We start from the raw sequence: 20,730 nt of genomic DNA, 5'->3' as shown, positions 1-20,730 counted from the left end.
CTTTTTGGCAAGGATATTATACACAGGATTTTTCTATAGGTATGATTTGGACTAACTTGTCCTATGAGATCCCCTTCAGCTCTGAGATTCTGGGGCTTAGAACTGTCAGAGCTTTAGAAACATAGTAGAGAGCTGTTGGATGAAGAGAAAAGGTAGGAGAAATAAGTGATAATCAATTTCCTTTGTTTCATAATCTTCAATCTTTCCCCCCTCCCTACTGCTGACAAATATTCTCATGTCTCCCCTTTCCAAAGCCATTATGTGACTCCTCTATCTTCTCAAGTCATTAACCCCACATCTCTTAATCCTTCTATTGTCCAATTCCATTTCAAGGGGTGAGCAAAAGGGGCATGTGATCCAATTTCATTGATATAAGCAAAACTCAGGTGAGAAAACGCCATCTACCAATGTAGATTGATGCCCTCTCAGTAACTTCTAGCCTTAAAGAAGGTGTCCAGAGCCCTGAGAGGGCTTGGTTAAACAGTCTGGCCAGAATCACACAGCTGTCATGTCAGTGGGGACTTGAACCCAACTCTTTACATAGTGATAGTCTGCTTCACACTTGGTGATTCAATTTTCTCTTCTCTCACTTATTTCTCAATTTCTTGCAAAGTTCCTTCCAACTTTATCTCATACCTAAAACTGTTATTTCCAAGATTATAACAATCTCTTCATCACAGAAACTAATGTCCTTTTTTTTTAAAAGTCCCCATCCTTCTTGACCTCTCTAACATTGTCTACCAGAATGTAAGACTTTCCTCTCCTCTTAGATTCTTTCTCCCTCCTAAGTTTTTGTGACACTCTTTACTCCTGGTTTTCCTCCTTCTCACTCTGCTTTGCTGGATTATTGTCCCTGTCTCAGTGTCCAACCCTGGATATTTCAGGGCTCTATCCTGGGCCCTCTTTCATTTCTCTTTACAACTTCTTGTGCTTTCATCAGGTTCTGTGACTTAAGTTATCCTAGATTGTAGTCTAACTCTTATTGGTTTTCCTGAACATTCCATATCACCAGCTACCTAGTTAATATTTCCCAACTGGAAGTCTTAAACCCACCTTTCCACTAAACTCCTTTTGTAAAAGGTCCATCATCCTTCATTCCTCACTGTTTTTCACTTCCCCACTCCCAATTCATTTAATTGTCCAAATATTGCCAGTTCTGCCTTCCCAACATAACTTTTCCATGTCCCTTTCTCAGTACTCAAAACAGCCTTCACCCCAGTGCAGGCCTCTTATTCAGACTCATTTGACTCTTGGCTTTCAGTTTTTTCCTTCTGTGATCCATTCACACAGTTGCCCAAATATTCTTCATAGAGTACTATCTGACAATACTACTTTTCTGCTCAAGAATCTTCAGTGGTTTCCTGCTGCCTCTTAAAATAAAAAATGCCCTGGCTGATATTTTCAACCCTTTTCAAGCTAATACGAGTTTACCTTTCCTAGAATATTCCCAATTATTCCTTGATAATAACTTGATATTTCAATGAAACTGGCCTATGAAACAATGAAAGTTGTTCCTTAAATATGTCATTCCATCTTCTATCACTATGCTTTTATAGATGGTTAGCCCCTGCTTAGAACAATCCTTGTTTACAATCTTAGAATCCACATCTTTGAATCCTTTGGCTTCCTTCAAACTTCAGTAGGATATAAGCTTCTTGAGGGTAAGAGCTTTTTTGTTTTGTTTTCCTATTCCTAGGAGTTAACACATTACTTTGTATATAGTAGGGTATTTAATGTGTACAGTGGTGCTTAATAAATGCTTTTTAGACTATACTATAATATATATTATACATACTCATATATATGTATACATATATATTTGTAGAGAGAGAGGGAGGAAGAGAGACAGGGAGACAGAGAGACAGAGAGAGAGACAGGGACAGAGAGATAGAGAGAGGGTGACAGAGAGAGAGAGAGAGAGAAAGACAGGGAGACAAAGAGAGAGAGGGAGGGATGGAGAGGGAGAGAGAGAAAGAAAATTAGGGAGGGAAGAGATTATACTACAAACTAACTTTTGAGTTTAATTCATTAGTCCTCAGACTCAGATGAAGTACATACCTGAATACTCAAAGAACTGGTAGATATGATTGTTGAGCAAATATCTATGATCTTTAAAAGAATGGGGAGAATTCGAATGAATTAGAGAAGGGCAATTTTCCCAGTTTTCAAAAAGAAGATATTGCTTCAATTGCCAGGGAACTTGCCTTAGAGGCCACTGAGCTTGACTTTTGAGTCCTGACAAGATTATAAAATATAATATTAAAGGAATATTAGTGAACATTTAGAAAGAGAATATAGTGATCACAAAGAACAACCATGATTTTATCAATTATAGGTCATAGGATCATAGAATCATAGATTTAAAATTAGGATGACCTTGATTGTTATCTAATCTGACCCCTTCATTGTACTTGAGAAAACTGAGGCCCAAAGAGTCAAAACTGGATTTCTGAAAATAACCCAATTAATCTCTATAAGTCGGATATATTTATAAATAGTATATTTTACATTATATATATATACTGCATATACATTGTATGTGTATACATGGATATATAGTTTTATACATGTGTACATGTACAATTTATATTTGTAAAGCATATGTATACATAATTACATAGATATATACATAGATACATACATATATACATAGATTGATATGACGATATCACATTGAACCTCCCCCCAAAACAAAGGAAAACTGTTAAGCAAAATCAGTTGACATATAATTTTTATTTATAATATATGTAATGGTCATCATTCCAGAGAAGAGGGATATGTTTCATCATCTTTTCTCTGAGGCCAATATCAGTTATTGCAATTAATCAGTATCTAATTAATCTGGCAGCCTTTTAATGTTGTTTTAATTTACATTGTTATATTATGGTGTGCATTGATCTCTTTATTGGTTTACTTCACTCTGCATCAATTCATACAAATATTCCTTTGTTTCATTGAATTCTTCATATTCATAATTCTTATAGCATGACAGCTTTTCATTGCTGTCATATATCACAATCCATTCAGTCATTCATTCCCTAATTGATGAGCATTCAATTTTCCACATTTTTGCTAGCACAAAAAGTGCTATTATGTATATTTTCTTTGTTTTGATTTTAGCAAAACATTTGATAAAATTTGTCATGTTATATTCAAGTGAAGATGAAATGATGTAGATAATTAGTGAATTTGACTTGGGCCAGACCCAGGAAATAGTTACTAGTAGTTTAATGTCAACTTGAGAGGAGGTCCCAGTGAATTTTACAGGGATCTGTGCTTGGCCGAGTGCCAAATAACATTCTTATCATTAACTTGGATAAAACCATATTTAATATGCATATCCAATTTCCAGAAAACAGAACTCTATGAGGGATAACTAATATTGTATAGCAGTCAGGATCCCAAAACATCTGATAAGCTAGAATATTAGGCCAGAGTGTAAAGTCTTACACCAGAGTTGAAAAAAAAAATCAACTTCATACATACAAGATGAAAAAGTAGATCATCTGAAAAAGATGTGGGATCTTTAGTGAATTACAAATTCAGTGTGAGTGAAGAATTATGTCAACCAATAACACACCAAAAAATCCCAAATCTAATGCTAAACAAGGCTTTATTAAGAAAGCCAAAGTGTGGGAGGTCATCATTGCACTGTAGTTGGCCTTGGCTGGACTACAGTAAAGTGTTGTGTTAACTTCTGGATACCACATGTGAAGAAGGGCATGATAAGCTGGAGAGTATCCAGAGGAAAGCAAATAGGATGGTAAAAGACCTCATTGTGTCACATGAGAATCAATTGAGAGGGCTGGGGATACATAGCTTAGAGGGTGACATGGTTACAATTTTGAAGTATTCAAAAGGCTGCAGAAGGTAAATTGGCTTGTTCTGTTCAGCCCCAAAAGAGAAGGATCTAAAAATAATGGGGAGAAGTAGCAGAGAGACTTAAATTTGATTCAAGGAAAAACTTCCTAACAAGTAGCAATATTAGATTACTAGCCTTCTAGGGAATGGAGTGGGGAGAAGGGAGGGAAAAAAATTTAGAACATAAGGTTTTACAAGGGTGAATGCTGAAAATTATCTATGTATATGTTTTAAAAATAAAAAGCTTTAATTTAAAAAAAAAAAAAAACCAAGTAAGGTTGTTCATAAGGTAATGAGGATTTAAAGCAAAGGTTGAATACTTGTCCAGCAAGTTGTTAGAAGATTTTTATTCAGAAAAGTGTTGGACTAGGTGACCTCTGAAGGCCTTTTCTAATTCTGTAATTCTATAGAAGATTCATTATTCTAAAAGCAGAGCATCTGGTAAATTTATCTTATTAAGAGTTTTTTTTTCTCAATAGGCAAGGGAAAAAGTACTATACTCTGAACCTGATTTTTGACGACCAGGAAGAAACTGCTCACAAAGCAGAAGTACTAGAACATTGTTCTAGTCTGACTAGACCAGAGAGAGAGATTTCAAAAGGGAGAGCAAATTTCAAAAAGATCAGGGAGAAATCAGGGAGAAAATAGCTATGTTGTGGAGACCAGAGATTCTTAAAAGGGAAGGTAATTCTAGAGTGAATAGAATAGAATGAAATTCTGAGAATATGATTATTAATATTTCCAATAAGAAAGAAAAGGGGTCATTTAAAGAGAATGAGGGTGGAAATAGTTTGATATAGCTTCCCAGATAGCTCTCTCAGATTCAAAGGGGAATATCCTTGTAATAACTTGATAGGGGATGGTTAACCTGAAGAAGAAAAGGTGTCAGGTATGAAAGTTGGGGAGGAGAGGAAGGAAAGAGCACTGGAGTACACTGGAGTGCTGAAGAAGATGGAATAAAGGGCATGGAACAAAAGAACATAGAAGCATGGCAGAATTATGTCAGGAAAGCTGAAATAAGATAAGCCTTTAAAAAAAAAAAAAACTTTCCTCAGAGAAAGGGTAGGCCTACTGCTTAGAAAGGATGGTACAGTATAAATGGATGATAAGAAAAAAGTGAAACTACTTAACATTTTTAAAATTCCCTCCTTCATTATAAAGGAATCAGCATCTGATTGAGAAGATTAAGATTAACATGGTCATAAAGGAATTGGAGGGGGGGGGAGGGCAAGGGAAGATCAGTAAGAAGTTCATGAGATAGCAAGTAGAGATTCTAATGCTAGAAATCACAAGAGCAGGATTCTGGGGGGAGGGGATTGGAAACTAGGCATAGGAACAGATGTAGGGCCAGGGAAGGGCACAGATAGTGGTTCTTAAGTATTTGAGGAACTGTCATGTGGAAAAGAAATTAGACTTGTTTTCCTTGGAGGATTAGGAAGGAGCTGCTCAAGGGCAGATTTAGATTCAACATGAGGAATGGACTACTTTAGAAAATTGTGGATTTCTCCTCTCTGCTGGTTTTAACCCCCACAAATCACTTTTAATTCATTTATTACCTGTACACAAGAGAAATAGCTGATAAACTCAAAAGAAACAGTTTTATTCTCTTTGGAGGTTTTCAAACAGAGACTGACCGCTTGGGGATGTTTCAGAGGGGGCACTTATTCAGATTCCTGTGAGGCTGGATGACCATTGAGGTCCCTTCCAGTTCTGAGAATCTGTGATTTTATAAACAAGGCCAAGCCTCTAGATCAAGAAGAATTATTTCAAGTGTTTAAAAAAGAAAGGAATCAATTATGTATTGTGATCTCTAAGAAACTGGACTTAGGGAAAATGGAAGAGAAGAGTCTTGTAAGACTAGAGATGGGTAAATGTTACCCATTTGTTTTTTGTTTTTTTTAATTTAGTTATTTTGGTTGGTTGTTGTCCTTTGCTCTTTAAGAAGGGCAAAATATGCAACTATGGATCTGACTATGGCTGATCAGACCAATATGGGCTTAGAATGGACACAAGTATGAACATTTGGAGTGGATTCTCTAACTTTGCTCATCTGTAAAAAAAAAAAAAATTTTTTTTAACTTTGCACATCTTGTATTTCTTCTGAGCTAATTCAATTCTGCTTTGCTCATAAAGCACAACATTTTCTTTGATGAGGGCATATCATGATAGGTTGTCCAAGGCCAGCATCTCCCATGATGTACAATCAATCTAAATCTTAAATTTGAAAGTGTCCTTATATCACTTTTTCTGACCACTTATGAGCGCTTATCCCATGTGAGTTCTCCAGGAAATAGTCTTTTTGACAAGAATACATATAGCATTCAAACAATGTGGCCAGCCCAATGGAATCACATTCTCTGCGGTAGAGTTTGAATATTTGGCAATTTAGTTGGGTTAGGGTTAGAGTTAAAGTTAGGTTTAGAGTTGAGTAAAATTTAAAAAAAAAAAAAAAGACATCACCATACCATTTTCAAGGTTAAAGGAGAAGAGGATTTCACAAACTAAAAGAATCAACATAACATCAAGACCAGACAAATTCCATGATGTTATTTAGTGAAAGTTTTTTTTTAATTGCTATTTTATTTTTTCCAGTTACATGTGAAACAATTTTTAACATTTGTTTTTAAAACTTTGAGTTCCAGATTCTCTTCCTTCCTTCTTTCCCAGAAGGCACATGTGAAGTTATGCAAAACATTTCTATAAAAGTAAAAAAAAAAAAAAACCTCAAGAAAATTAAAGTAAAAATAAAAAGTATGCACAATCTGTACTCAGATAGAATCATTTCTCTCTCTGGGTATGGATAGCACTTTTCATTATAAGTCCTTTAGAGTAGTCTTGGATCACTATATTACTAAGAATAGCAAAATCATTTGTAGGTGATCATTCCACAACATTGCTATTATTTTCTGTACAGTAAACTTTATTCTGCATGAGCTCATGAGGACTTTTCAAATTTTTCTGAGAGCATCCTGCTAATCATTTCCCATGGAATAATAGTATTGCATCATAATCACACAATTTATCAAGCCATTCCCCAAATGATGGGGTATCCCTGAGAAAAGAGCTGCTATAAATATTTTTATGCACATGTCTTTTTTTTTTTTTTTTTTTTTTTTAATCTCTTTTGGGATGCCATCTAGTGGTGGTATTTTTAGGTCAAAGGGTATAGTTTCAAACTGCTTTACAGAATGGCTGCCTCAGTTCACAATTCCAACAAAAATACATTAATGTCCCATTTTCGTCCACATTCTCTCCAACGTTTGTCATTTTCCTCCTCTGGCCCATTAACCAATCTAATAAGTATGAGGTAGTACCTCAGAATGACTTAATTTGCTTTTCTCCAATCAGTAGGTTATAAGAACATTTTTTCATATGATTAAGTAGTTTGATTAGTTCTGAAAACTATTAATATCTTTTGATCATTTATCTGTTGGGAAACAGAGCTTGTTTTTTTTTTTTTTTTTTAATAAATCTGACTTAGTTCCCGATATTTTTGAGAAATGAGGCCTTCATCAGAGAAACTTCCTTCAAAATTCTTTTCACAATTACTTTTGCTAACTGTATCTCCTTATTTATTTTGTTCTCTCTTCTTTCATCCTGTCCCTCTTCAAAAGCATTTTGCTTGTGACCATCTCCTCCCCCAATATGCCCTCCCTTATGTCACCCTTTCCCCTTTTCTTATTCCTTTTCCTCCCTACTTGGCTGCAAGATAAGATAGATATTTATACCCATATGAATATGTATGTCACTCCCTCTTTGAGTCAATTCTGATGAGAAGAAGAGTCTTAGTAGCAGTTTCATGACCATTAAGCTCTAAGTACTAAGAACCAAAAACTAAGAATAAATCATAACAGAGTAACCTTACTACTTTTTGAGAGTATTATTAGAGTGACAAATTAACTAACAGGAATTTATTAAGTATGTACTGTGTTCCAAGGACTGTGCTAGGTACCAACAATACAAAGGCAAAAAAAAAGAAATGATCCTTCCAAAGAAATAATATTCTATTACAGGAGATAATATGTATGTATATAAATAATGGAGAAAAAATACAAAATAAATACACAGTAGTTAGGGAGGGAGGCTACTAGCAATTGAGGGAATTAAAATTGGCTTCAGTTTTATGAGGGATCAGGAAGATAGAATTGCATTCCTGGCTTTGGGGGTGCAAAGGCATGAAGAAAGATAGAAAATGGAATGCCATGTTTGAAGGGAGAGAGAAGACCAATTTGATTATACCATAGAAATAGGAGGAGAAATAGTAATAATACATAATAATCCCAGAATGAACAGTTGGAGCCAACTTGTAAAAGGATTTAAAATTCAAAAGAACTTATATTTAATTTTGTATTAGGAGCCACTGGAGTTTGAGTTTAAGTTTAATATAGTATCTACATTTAAGGAAAATCATTTTGTCAGTTGTGTGGAGGACAAATTGGAATGCAGAGCCATGAGGTAGGAAGAGTGAGGAGGCCCATACAACAATTCACGTGAAGAATAATGATGGCCTGAATCATAGAGGTAATTGTGAGTAGAGAGGAGTCGGATTTAAAAGATGCTGTTAAAGCAGAAATGATAAGATTTGGCAACTCCTTGGATATTAGAAATGACAGAAAATGATGATTGAAGATATATGCCACGGTTGTAAGTCTGGGAGACTGAAAAAATGATAGATATTCAATAGAAGACAAAGTTTGTGGGAATAGCAACTACTTCTATTTTGGTTCTGTTGAGTTTGAAATAGCTATGAATTATAATTCTAGAGGACTGAGGATGAATTATGTCATCCATCTCTGAGATAAAGAGAAGATGAACTCAAGCTGCAGAATAAAATAAGTATCTTGATGTTAGCCAGCATAGGAATTTGTTTTGCTGACTGTGCATATTTGTTACGATGATTTTTCTTTATCAGTAGGAGGTAAACATGGGAGGATAAGGGAAAAAGGGGAAGGGTTAGGAAAAAAAAAAAGAAAGAAACCCACTGAAGCATGGTGTTTTTGTTTGTTTTGTTTTGTTTTGTTTTTTAATTCAGAGAACAGAGGGAAACCCAGAAGTAAGCATAGACAGGGCAGCTTTGAAAGCTACAGAATTATATACTTAAAAGAAAAACAAGCTATACATCATGGAGATCTGCAGTCTCCTGGAGTACTCTTTATTATATTTATTTATATTATATTTATATATTTTATTATATATAAATTTTATTATATTTATGTATTTTTATTATATGTTTACATGATTATGTTTATGGAAATACTCATTTTGTTTGGGATTTGTTAAGTTCAAAATAAAAATTTAAAACATTTTTAAAGGGAGAAAGGTATTTCTGTAGTATTCAGTTTGAAATGTTCAATCAGCAGTTTGTGTTGTAAGAGTTCAGAAAAATAACTGGGACTATTCTGAATATATAGATCTGAGTTATCTGCATGGAACTGATAATTAAACTCTTAAGAGCTGAAAAGGTTGTTGAGAAAGTACAGAAAGTAGGAGAGGTCCCAGGACAAAGCCTTGGGGTATCCCTAGCAAAAAGAGATTGTAAAGGACTGCTGAGGCAAATAGAGAATCAGGAGAAAGTATTATCCTGAAGATCCATCCAAAAGTCAAAGATGGTCAACAGTATATACAACTGCAGAGAAATCAGGAAGGATGAATCAGAAATCATGGACTACTCCTATATAGCTAAAAAATATTCATTCAACATCAATCTGGAGCGAGATATCATTAATAGTATGCCACAAGGCTCTGCCCTCTGCCTTGTTCTGGTCTATATTTTTATCAGCAGCTTAGTTGAAATCATAGATAGCATGCTTACCAGATTTGCATATGACATGAAGAAGGAAAGAAAAGCCTAATATCTGGGCTGACAGAATGTGGATCAGAAAAGTCTTGCCTGATCATAATTCTGTGAGTCAAATAAGAAAATAAAATTCATTAGAAATAATTAAGTCCTATACTTAGGTGCTGTATTTTTTTCAAAATCAACTGTTCATGTACAAGATTTGTGAATATTTCATGTGAAAAAGACTTGGGTGTTTTTAGTTAACTGCAAGTTCAGTATCTAAAATTCAGCAGTGTGGCATAAGGTACAAAAGACTAATGCAATCTGAAGCTACTTAATAGAAATACAAGATCTAAAACAAAGGAAATGATAATTCACTTCTAAATTATTGTTTTTAGTTTTGAATACCACAATTTAAGTGGCTGAAAACATGGTGTCTAAAACATTAGAATCAGAATTTCCAAGTTAGGAGGGACCCTAGTGGCCATCTAATACAACTCATACCCAAAAGAGTTTCCAAAATAGACAGGTGGGCTACTTGCCTCTGTTTGAAGGGGAGTCTACTAGCTACTGAGGCAGCCCATTCCACTTCTGGAAAGCCAAGATCATTAGGAAGGTTTTCTTGACAGTAATTTAGTAACTTCCACCCATTGTTCCTAGTTCTGTCCTCTTGGACCAAGCAGAACAAGCCTAATCCCTCTTCCACGTGACAGCTTTTCAAGTCAAGGAAAGTAGCCAGAAAGGTGAGAATGCTTAAAATTGTATTTATGTAAGGATCTAGCGAAGAACCTAGCTTTTAGAAGAGACTATTTGATGGAGAGGTATTGACAAAGGTATTTATATATTTGAAGAACTCTCCTGAAAGAAGGAGAAAACTTGTTTAGTGAGCAAATTTAAGATCAGTGGGGGAGAAGGCAAAAAAAAAAAAATATATATATATATATATATATTTTAGCTTAATGTGAGAATTTTCCATCAACTAGAGTTGCCCCACCTTCCCACTGGAGGTAATATGAGCAGAAGTTGGATGACCTTGTACAGTGGCTTCATCCGTGAATAAGGGTTTGCTAGATGACCTATGAGGGCCCTTCTGGTGCTGAAACTCTGTGATTCTAGTGAGAGACAACACTAGAATGATAGGCTAGGGTCAGATCATGAGAGGCTTTGATTGAGGAATATGAGAATTTAGAATCTACTCTGTGGATGGGGAAGTCACACATGCAAAAAGCCTTGTTTTAGGAGAAACAGCCTGGCTTAGTGAACAGAGAATGAGCCTCAGATTCAGGGATACCTGGAGTCACATTGCACCTCTGCCATATGCTGGCTTTTTGACCCTGGGCAAGGCAACTGCCCTTTCAGTATCCCAGGACACTCAGTCCCTCCTGATTAAGGATCTGCTTTGTGATAGGCACTGTGGAGAAAGTGCTGCCTTGTAGGAATGGAAGAAGGGCCTTACAAAAGCCCCCCACCGTGATGAGGTTGCTGTGCAGTCCAGAAGAAAAAAATCCGGCATTGCGATCTGCGGTGTTAAGTGGAGCAGGGAAAAGTTAGCGGGGACCCTCACCCAGAATGACTTTTTGCCTATTTGAGGTTTTTCCCCTCCATACCCCACTGTTTCCAACCTGAGCTTCTGAGCCTGAAGTGCCTTTTCCCTGCTAACCCGAAAGAGGTCCCTTGGCGGCCTGTCCCATCACCTTGGGTCCTCTGCTCCCCAGGAGCTGATCCGGAAAGGCATCCCTCACCACTTCCGTGCCATTGTGTGGCAGCTTCTCTGCAGTGCCACCGACATGCCAGTGAAGAACCAGTACTCTGAACTACTCAAAATGTCGTCTCCTTGTGAGAAACTGATCCGCCGGGACATCGCCCGGACCTACCCTGAGCATGAGTTCTTCAAGGGGCAGGACAGTCTAGGCCAGGAAGTCCTCTTCAACGTCATGAAGGTAAAGGGCATTGACTGTCCTGTCTCCTTGGGCACCCTTTCTTCCCAGAAATCTCCAGAGGCCTCGCGGGGTCCCTCGCTCCCTTCTGTACTGATTTTCTTGAGCCCAGGCTGACCTCTGCCCTTCACTGAGCACCTGGCCAGTGCGAGTTACCATTCTGCTCTTCTCTCCTAGGCTTACTCCCTAGTCGACCGAGAGGTGGGCTACTGTCAGGGCAGCGCCTTCATCGTCGGCCTGCTCCTGATGCAGGTGAGTGGCCTGGCCCTACGCCCCCAGCATCGGTGGCTCTGCTCTCCCCTCTGAGCCTTGTTGAGGGCTCTCACCCTGGGCACTTCTGGGGTCCTTCTAAGTCAGGTGTTTGGCTTCCCTGGGATCAGTGGTGGGTGCTTTGTGTTACACCAAGGCTTGTAGCCCTGATGGTGTGGTGGGCCCACAGAGCTTCCCTAGTTGACCATGGCTACATTCTTTGATGGAAACACAGGCTGCACATCAGTAGTGGGTTGGGACACAATGTGGCACTGAGCTGGTCCCTGTGTGAGAATGTTCTTACTTGTGCAATCTAGGGGAAGGACAGAGGGCAGGAATACCCAATAGCCATCATTCTTTCTTCATCCTCTTCCAGGGGCTTGAAGGTAACTTAGGATGGGCATTTTGGAGGCTGTGTTGAGGGAAGGATCTGAAGGAAGCATCAGCACCATTGGGCCATAGGAAACTCTTCTAGGTGAGAAAGATGGGCTAGCAGTAGGACAGGGAACGAAAAAGGTGGAAAAAATAAATACTCTGGAATTTGGAAGGAAGAACATAGGAAGTCATAGTTCCATGTCTCCCTTTTGGTTACTCAGTACCTATCCTGATTAGTCAGTGGATATCAAGTAGAACTCTTCCCCTATGCAAATTATGAGAAGTATAGAACATTGTCCTTATCCATGAGAGACCTATAATCTTTTCTGGAACCTGTTGAACAGTGTCTTTCTCCTTTTTATCCCAGATGCCTGAGGAGGAGGCGTTCTGTGTATTTGTGCGATTGATGCAGGAATATCGTCTACGGGAACTTTTTAAGCCCAGCATGGCTGAGCTGGGGCTCTGTATATACCAATTTGAGTACATGCTACAGGTAAGGTCTGGGGTATAAGCTGAGGTGATTTATCTTTTTGCTAAAGGTCAAATCCCTGATTCTGATGTTTGGATGGTTATCTCGAGCTCTTTTAGTTGAATCCTTCACCAACTCAAGAACAATCTACCTTGGTATCCCATGAAGAAGAGCCAGATCTGAGAGTCAGGCTGATGAAAATCCAGGAGGAACTGAAGCTTCCTCTGCTTTCCTGGCTCTTAGGACTTCCTGTCCTTGTTTCTGGAAGTTCTTTAAGACAACAGAATTTAGTATGAAGAAGAAGTACTTGAAATTCTAACTTATCCATGTCAGATTGTGTGGCCTGGCTTCATCATAAAAAGAAACCTTACTTATGACTTAACTACACTTTCTCTGTTCTGTCTCCCTTTTCCTCCTCTATTCCTCTTTCTGTCAAGTTGCAAGAAAAACAATGCTTCAGCCCCTTTGATGGCAAAAATTCATTTCTTTTACTGAGAAATGTTATCCTAAACCTATGATAAGGTTTGGTGTTCAGAACCAGTTTTTTCTACATCCTTAATATTATCTCCTTTTCTTGGCAATATACTGTAAAAAACAGCTTTTCTGAAGTAAGTTACTTTGAGGCGGTCCCTTACTAAGAAGTATACCCCTCTCTATTGCTTTGATCTTTTTCTTCTTGCTCTTTTAGGAGGGATTCTAACTTTGCCCAACCCTGATTTCCAAAGTCTTTTTGAAAGGGAAGTTGATTGAGGAAATGTCTAGTGATGTTTCTTTATTGTGTATCTTTAGAAAACAAGGTTAAAAAATGTGAGGAGAGAGAAAGAAACAAAAAACCAGTGAAAGAGAGAGAGGGAGATACTGGCCCAGACCTCAGATGGTCCTCATTCCCTGCTTCCATTCTATTTCTATGTGTAACAGGGAAAAATGTCTACCCGCCTCTGCTTATTAAAGGCAAGCTGGCAGACGTCTTTATTTATAAATAGCAGCCCCCACACTGCTTATGGCTGTTAGACAGAGCTGTGTAAGTTGGCTCATTCAGGAAACCAGATGCAGGTGGAGGGGCCTATTAGATTCCATAGAACTGAGAAGAATAAAGTGACAAAGAGAAGGGAAGGCCTTAGCATAATCTCTCTTACTCTTACCCTTCCAAGGACTAGCGTTAGAGCTGCTCCTGAGAAAATAGAAAGATTCTGTTGTTCCAGGTATCTGAACACCCCAGAGCCTGAGATTTCTGATGGTCCAGTTATATCTGACCTTTGAAGTTGATTTCCATTTTCTTCTCTTGATAAAAAATTACTTTATTCTTTCTCAGGAATGTCATGATTTTTAGGTCAGTTAGCTAAGAAGTTCTAAGCTGAATGTATAATCTGGTGTTAATCCAAGAGTCAGAAAGCTTTGAGTTCTGGAAGAAGCCACCTTCTGCAAAGGTGGCTGGGGGGAGAGGGGAGAAAGGGAAAAGGAGGCAAGTGGGGAGGACAGAAGGGACAGATGATTGGAGCACTCAACTGATTCTATTTCCAGCTCCATCATAACTACCCTGGAGGACCCATACAATTTCTACATGCCTTACTCCATGCCTTAGTTTTCCTTCTTTAGCATCTAATTTCCTGAAAATCTACGATTAAGGGAAGGGATGGGACAACAGGACCCACATATATCATGTAAAGGGAAGGGAGCAAAGATCGTGGGAAGACAAGGGGAAATTTAAACATAAAACATCAGGAAAAGGTACATGAAATTGAGATTCCCAAAGGATTTTAGGTAGAAAGAATAAGAACTGATGGAGAAGCCTAAGGAAATTGGATACTAACTAGAACATGAGCTTTCCTCTGTGGGGAAGATAGCTAAAACACATTTTCACCAAAGCTAATGGTTGAGCTCTATTTGGAGCCAGGGTAGGTTGTATTAGAGTTCTGTCTTGGGGAAACACTGTGTCTTCTTTATTTTCTGGCAGGAGCAGCTTCCAGACTTGAACATTCACTTTCGATCTCAGAGCTTCCATACTTCCATGTATGCCTCATCCTGGTTCCTCACACTCTTCCTCACAACCTTTCCTTTGCCAATTGCCACCCGAGTCTTCGACATCTTTATGTACGAGGTGAGGGCTAAGGTTCAGTGGGAGTGGGTGAGAGGGAGATCAGTGTTAGTAGGCCCTAAAATAACAGCCCGGTTTGCTTAATTTCTTTGCTAACTAATTCACGATTTTCTCTTTTTGCCTTGGGTTTCTTTAACTTTGATATACTTTGCCATCTTTGACTCCTTTTTCTTGTCTTCTTCCAACTTAGAACCATCTTTTTCCCCACCCCCTTCTTGCTTCCACCTAGTTGACATTTCAAATATAGCAGAGATTTAGGATTGAGAGGTGAGAAATAGGTGGATCCTTCATCTCTTGTCTTCATTGTAAAAACAGGCAACTTTTTCCCATTGCAGGGACTGGAAATTGTGTTCCGGGTGGGTCTGGCCCTGCTTCAGGTGAACCAGATGGAGCTGATGCAGTTGGACATGGAGGGCATGTCACAAGTGAGTGGGAGGAGGGAAAGATTATGAGCCTTCTGTAGATGAGATACACATTTTATACCTAAGAAATTTATTAAAATGAGGCAGGAACCTGGCTTGGGATCATCCATAAGCTTCCCACTTCCCCCCCTTTTTTTATATAACTAGGAATCTGAAGGCTTCAGAGGCCTTCTTGACAGAGGTAGGAACAAGGATCTGAAGGAGGAGCAAGAGAAAGTGAATTTGCTAGTCAGACCATTCTTGGCATACAAGGCAAGAAGGGAATGCAGAGGGCATAGAAAAGGAGGGTTGAACACATTGTTCTGTCTTCTGCCTCCAGCTTGGGTTCCCTTAAGCCACATGCTGCAGAATGTGCTTTACGATAAATTAGAATAATCAAATAGACATGGTATTGGGCATGGTTTCTGTCTGGGATGGCCTAGCCAATAGGTCAGATCCAGGAGGAAGAGAATAAACAATCCTGGGACAGTTTTATTGGGGGAAGAGGGTGATTTTCCACCTCTCATTCCCCCTTCCCCCACAATGTTTCCCAGCTGGTGTTTCAGGGAAGAATACACAAAGGCAGCAGTTGTGTCCACAGACACAGGGGGATCCGTTGTATTCCTCCAGAGAGGCCAGCTTGTGGTGGAAAAGCAGGAGCCAATCTCCTTGAATCCCCTCCCCCAACACCTCCTGTTGCCAGCCTACCCTAAGCTGTGCTGGGCTATTTCTAACATTTAACCCCTTTGTTGGGGGCTGCATGGGGCCCCAAGATTCTTGGTTTCAGTGCCCTAACTTCTCAAAGTTGACTAGATGACTCTGAGGGAGGAAGCTTCCCCTTCTCAAATCCCACCTTATTCTAGCCCTCTTTAAAATGAGGTTCCTCCCTCTTTGCTTCAAGGCTTTTTTCAAAGGCTGTGCTATCTCAAATTTCTACTTCACTTAATTTCACTTCAATTGAATTAGACATTTGAGCGCCTATAGTATATTCCAAATGTCCAATACCATCCTTTGGTACCTCCAGCCTTTTGCCTTATCTTCTTGCCTTTCTTTTTGTCTCTGTGAAAACCTTTTTCCTCAATCCACCTACATCCTCCTCCCCCCCACCCCCCCACCTCCCCACATACCTTTTGCTTTGTCCTCCTAATGAAATTTTGGACATTTTGGCCTAGGATTTGAAGAAAGCTTGAGAGAAAGCTTGAATAATCTGACTAGCCTTATTCTTTCTCCTATATTTGTTTTCCCTGTCAAACTTAGACAATCATTTGTTTGGGTTCTTTATGGATCTTGATCTCTTGAAGGAAAGATTCATCTGTATTGTGTCTTAAATCAGAGCCCTGATCCAGGTAATACTAGATAGAGTGATCACCTTAGATGTGGGGAACTGGAAAGGGGGAGTATTAGGATGCTATCTGCCATTAATCCTCTAGAGTAGTGACTTGTTTTTGTGTGGTCCCAGCAAGTAAAGAATGACTTTTTTGTTTATAATAAAATTTTATTGTGTTTAAAAAAATGTAAAAGCTATTCTTAGCTGCCCAAAGGCTGAAATTGCAGACCCCTTGCTCTAGGGAAACAGGAGGCATTGATAGGAATTGTGGGGTGACTGGTGACTCAAAAGGGATCCTGAAGGGTTCCATGGTGGGAGGGGTAGCTGTGACTGGGTGTGTCTCCACAGTACTTCCAAAAGGTGATACCCCATCAGTTTGATAGCTGTCCTGACAAGCTGATTCTCAAGGCCTACCAGGTCAAGTACAATCCCAAGAAGATGAAAAGGTCAGTGTGTGGGACTCTCAATCCTTGGGGAACAGTTGGGGTGGGCCAGGAGCTTCTCAGAAAGAAATGAGGTGCCACTTGACTAGAACTGAACTAGAGTTGCCCTTCATTATAGGTTGGAGAAGGAATATGCTGCCATCAAAAACAAAGAGATGGAAGAGCAAATAGAGATCAAAGTAAGTTCTTAACCCCTAGGATTATTTCTTTTCACCCCAAATTAGAGCCTTTTCTAGCAGTGTGTTCCTCCCTTTCCCTCCCTCCCCTTCCCCCCCCCCCCCCCCACTGCATTGATTCTTCGTTGTTCTGGGGATCAAGCACAGTCATGTGATTAACACACCTTTGGAGGAGAGAAAAGAGTGCCCAGAGTTAGAAATATTTCTGGCACTACCTGAGCTCGCTCGCCATCCTTCCTCTTGGTGATGTGTCAGTATCTTGCGTAGACCATGGCTTAGCAGTCGCACCCAGATGAGAACCGCCAGCATACTTCAGGGTCAGAAGTCTCTGGAGCCCAGTGGGGCTTAAGCAGAGCCCTAGCAGGCCTCTTCTATAGGGAGGGGAGATCGGCGAAGGCAGGGAAAGGGAGATAAAGCACGAATCCCGAGCAGGGGAGACGCCGGCCCCCATTGCAAGGAGTCTCTCCAGAGGGAGGTCCAGCTAATGCCAAGGAATAGCCTAGAGTGTAGCCCCTGCCAAAGTCATCTGAAGGGACAGAATGAGTGTAGAGGTCAGGAGGGAAATGGGGCAGTTATTTTCATGTTGCTGAAGAGCTTTCACATGCAAGATGGTTTTGGATGGGTTCTGCTTGGCTCCAGAGTGCAAGCCAAGGATTGGTGGAAGAAAGTCACCAAGAGACAGGCTGGGCTTAGATCAGGAAACCCGCTGGCCCTGGAGGAGAGACTGCTAACCCAGAGGCTTTGCCACAGAGACATGCCAGTGTCCTCCAAATCTGGGTCAGAGCCGCTGGTCACAACGCCCTGCTCCCTGGGGCTTCCACTAGTGGGCCAGTCAGAGCAGGAGGCTGCACTGTAGGGCTCTCGCAGGATGTCTCTCAGTGTTCTCTTCTTGAGCCTCTTACCACACCTCAAGTAGGAGGTCATGAGGTGGCCTCCCTGTTGGGAAAAGGGGAAACTGAGGACCCCAGGGAGAAACAGCTCGGCTGGCTTGGCTGGCCTTGAGATGGGCAAGGAGCCCACCCAGCTGGGATTCAAGGAGTCTGGGAAAAGCAGTGACTGCCTAAGGCTTCTCTGCTTGTAAATGGCCAGAACAGGGCTGAACCCAGATCTCTGTGCTGCGGCTTCTCCTTTCATTTCTTTATTCTCTATTAAGAGCCCATGTGCCAACACAGTGCAGGAGATACAAAAAGGGGCCAAAGATGGGCCTGGTGACCTGGAGGAAGGAGTTTCCTTCTGGGCTAAGGGTAGAGCCCTGCGGTCAGGAAGACCAGATTCAAAGCTGACCTCAGACCCTTCTAAGCTGTGGGACCCTGGGCAGGTCACTTAGCCCTGCCTGCCTCAGTTTCCTCATCTATTAAATGAGCTTTAGAAGGAAATGGCAAACCACTCCAGCATCTCTGTCCAGAAAACAAAAAGATGACAGAAAGAAAAAGAAAAAAAAAAAAAAAAAACTCCCACATGAGGTCATGAAAAATCCAACATGACTGAAGTATACTGTATTTCAATAATGTTAGGTTAAGAGAATAGGTGAAATGACCTTTGAGGTCTCTTTCACCTCTGGGATTTTGTGAACAGGACATAGGTCTAAACTGAAGCAGAAAGGTCATTTTAACCACTAGCAAGAATTGGTGACGAAGGGAGGCTTTGAAATCTTCTGAGATCATAGTAGGACTCTGTATTATTTGGAATGGTGGAATAAACTCTGCTTTACGACAGGTAGATGGATTGTTTGAGCCTTTTCAAAATGATACAACTCAGCCCTCATTCACACCATCCTTCACATTTGGGAAGGAGTAAGCATTAGGGAAAGGAGAATGGTCACAGAGTTATCTCCCTGAGCCTTAGATTTCACATCTATAAAATGGAGGCTACTTTACAACTTCCTTGACCAATTTCTTGGAAGGATTTTATGAGAGCACTTTGTAAACTCTAAAGTATTATATAATTGTTAATTGTTTTTTCTTCATATAATAATCTTTTTTACATGATGTTTTGCTAAGTCATATTTGACCAACTGCCCAGTTGTAGCTTTCAAAACAAGCCCTTTCCTCTGCCTGGAGCAAAAGCCGAGGCTAAGAAAACACAATGGAGATGTTCTTACAGTGTCTTCCATCTATGAAAAGGTACACAGGGATCAAAAATTATGAAGGCATATAACGAAATAATGAAAAAGGAATGATTTTTAAGACTGAGAATCAAAACCAAGTTTTCACCTGAGAAAATGTTTGTAATGGAAGCAAAACTTCTCTGGTTTACTCACTTAGTCAGCTGTTTGTAAAACAACTTCTCAACAATACCCTTCATCAGTTGCAGACATTTAAGGCCCTCTCACTTTCTCTCCTCAAACCACTTTTTTTCTAGCAAAGTAGAGACAGGTCTTAGAACCTACTTTCTAAGTAGATGTCCCTTTAGACACTACAGATTTAAATCCTAGCTTTGTAGCTGCCAAGGAAGGTGTGCGTGATTTTTACCAGCTATAATAGGTAGATAGACACATATGTGTATATGCATATACATAGACATTTACACACATAAATGTATACTATATATATATATATATATATATATATATATTCTCGAGGTTTATACATTGATTTATTTACACATTTCAAAAGAAAGTGGGAGATGTTAAGATTCTTACAAGGTACTAAGGCAGTGGAATTGATAGAGACAATAATTATCTAATTTAGCATGGTACTTAACAGTTCTCTGGTTCACTAATGTACTTAGTACTTAGTAGAGTTCCACAAGATTCACACCTTTAAGAGAGCATATATAAGGACAAACCCACTAGAACAAAAGCCCACTCGCGGAAGCGAAGACAGATTCATTCCATCTTCCATCTTTGTGCTGGCTGGAAGCTGAAGCTGGTAGAAGCAGAGGATTAGTGGCAGGAGCTCTTGGAACCAAGGAGAGAGATAGGCCTCTAAGAAAGCTAACCGGGCCCAAGGAAGGAGGCAATAAAGGATTTTGACTTTAACTCCTGGCTGCATTTGGGGTGATTACATTGAATTGAAACTCACAGAGAACATTATATTTTAGAGAAGGAAAGGACTATTTTATAATCTGGTTCTCATAATGAGCCCAGAAGTACTATTATCGCTCCCTTTTAGAGTTGAAGAAACAGTCAGCAGAGATAAAGTGACTAGCTAAGACTTAGCAATAATTCCTTGAGGCAGATTTGAAATCAGATCTATTTTGACATTAGGCCCAGCTTTTTGTCCACTGTGGCCTCCTAGATACCTCTAAATGATCATCATCATTTTTTTTTTTTTAATAAATTTTATTTTATTTAATAATAACTTCGCATTGACAGAATCCATGCCAGGATAATTTCTACACGACATTATCCCTTGCAATCACTTATGTTTCGTTTTTTCCCCTCCCTCCTCCTCCCCCCCCCCCCCAGGATGGCAAGCAGTCCTATATATGCTAAACATGTTGCAGTATATCCTAGATACAATACATATTTGCAGAACCAAACAGTTCTCTTGTTGCACAGGGAGAATTGGATTCAGAAGGTAAAAATAACTCGGGAAGAAAATCAAAAATGCAAATAGTTCACATTCATTTCCCGGTATTCCTTCTTTGGGTGTAGCTGTTTCTGTCCATCATTTC

The 20,730-nt window shown here is 39.5% G+C and overlaps 1 protein-coding gene across 4 annotated transcripts in view; it reads left to right on the top strand.

The window, feature by feature from the left end:
* Nucleotides 1–20,730, top strand: part of EVI5L (ecotropic viral integration site 5 like) — a 66,220-nt gene that overhangs the window by 13,618 nt on the left and 31,872 nt on the right. For all 4 annotated transcript variants that reach the window (XM_051972496.1, XM_051972495.1, XM_051972498.1 and 1 more), the window contains exons 5-11: nucleotides 11,356–11,580; nucleotides 11,755–11,829; nucleotides 12,569–12,694; nucleotides 14,625–14,768; nucleotides 15,101–15,190; nucleotides 16,842–16,939; nucleotides 17,055–17,115. In XM_051972496.1, coding sequence (XP_051828456.1) covers nucleotides 11,356–11,580; nucleotides 11,755–11,829; nucleotides 12,569–12,694; nucleotides 14,625–14,768; nucleotides 15,101–15,190; nucleotides 16,842–16,939; nucleotides 17,055–17,115 — 819 coding nt within the window. The remainder of the gene's footprint in view (nucleotides 1–11,355; nucleotides 11,581–11,754; nucleotides 11,830–12,568; nucleotides 12,695–14,624; nucleotides 14,769–15,100; nucleotides 15,191–16,841; nucleotides 16,940–17,054; nucleotides 17,116–20,730) is intronic.

The sequence above is a fragment of the Antechinus flavipes genome, chromosome 1 (assembly GCF_016432865.1).
Source record: "Antechinus flavipes isolate AdamAnt ecotype Samford, QLD, Australia chromosome 1, AdamAnt_v2, whole genome shotgun sequence".
NCBI lineage: Eukaryota > Metazoa > Chordata > Mammalia > Dasyuromorphia > Dasyuridae > Antechinus > Antechinus flavipes.
Note: the sequence above shows the minus strand (reverse complement) of the source record. Positions and strands in the feature narration are given on the sequence as shown.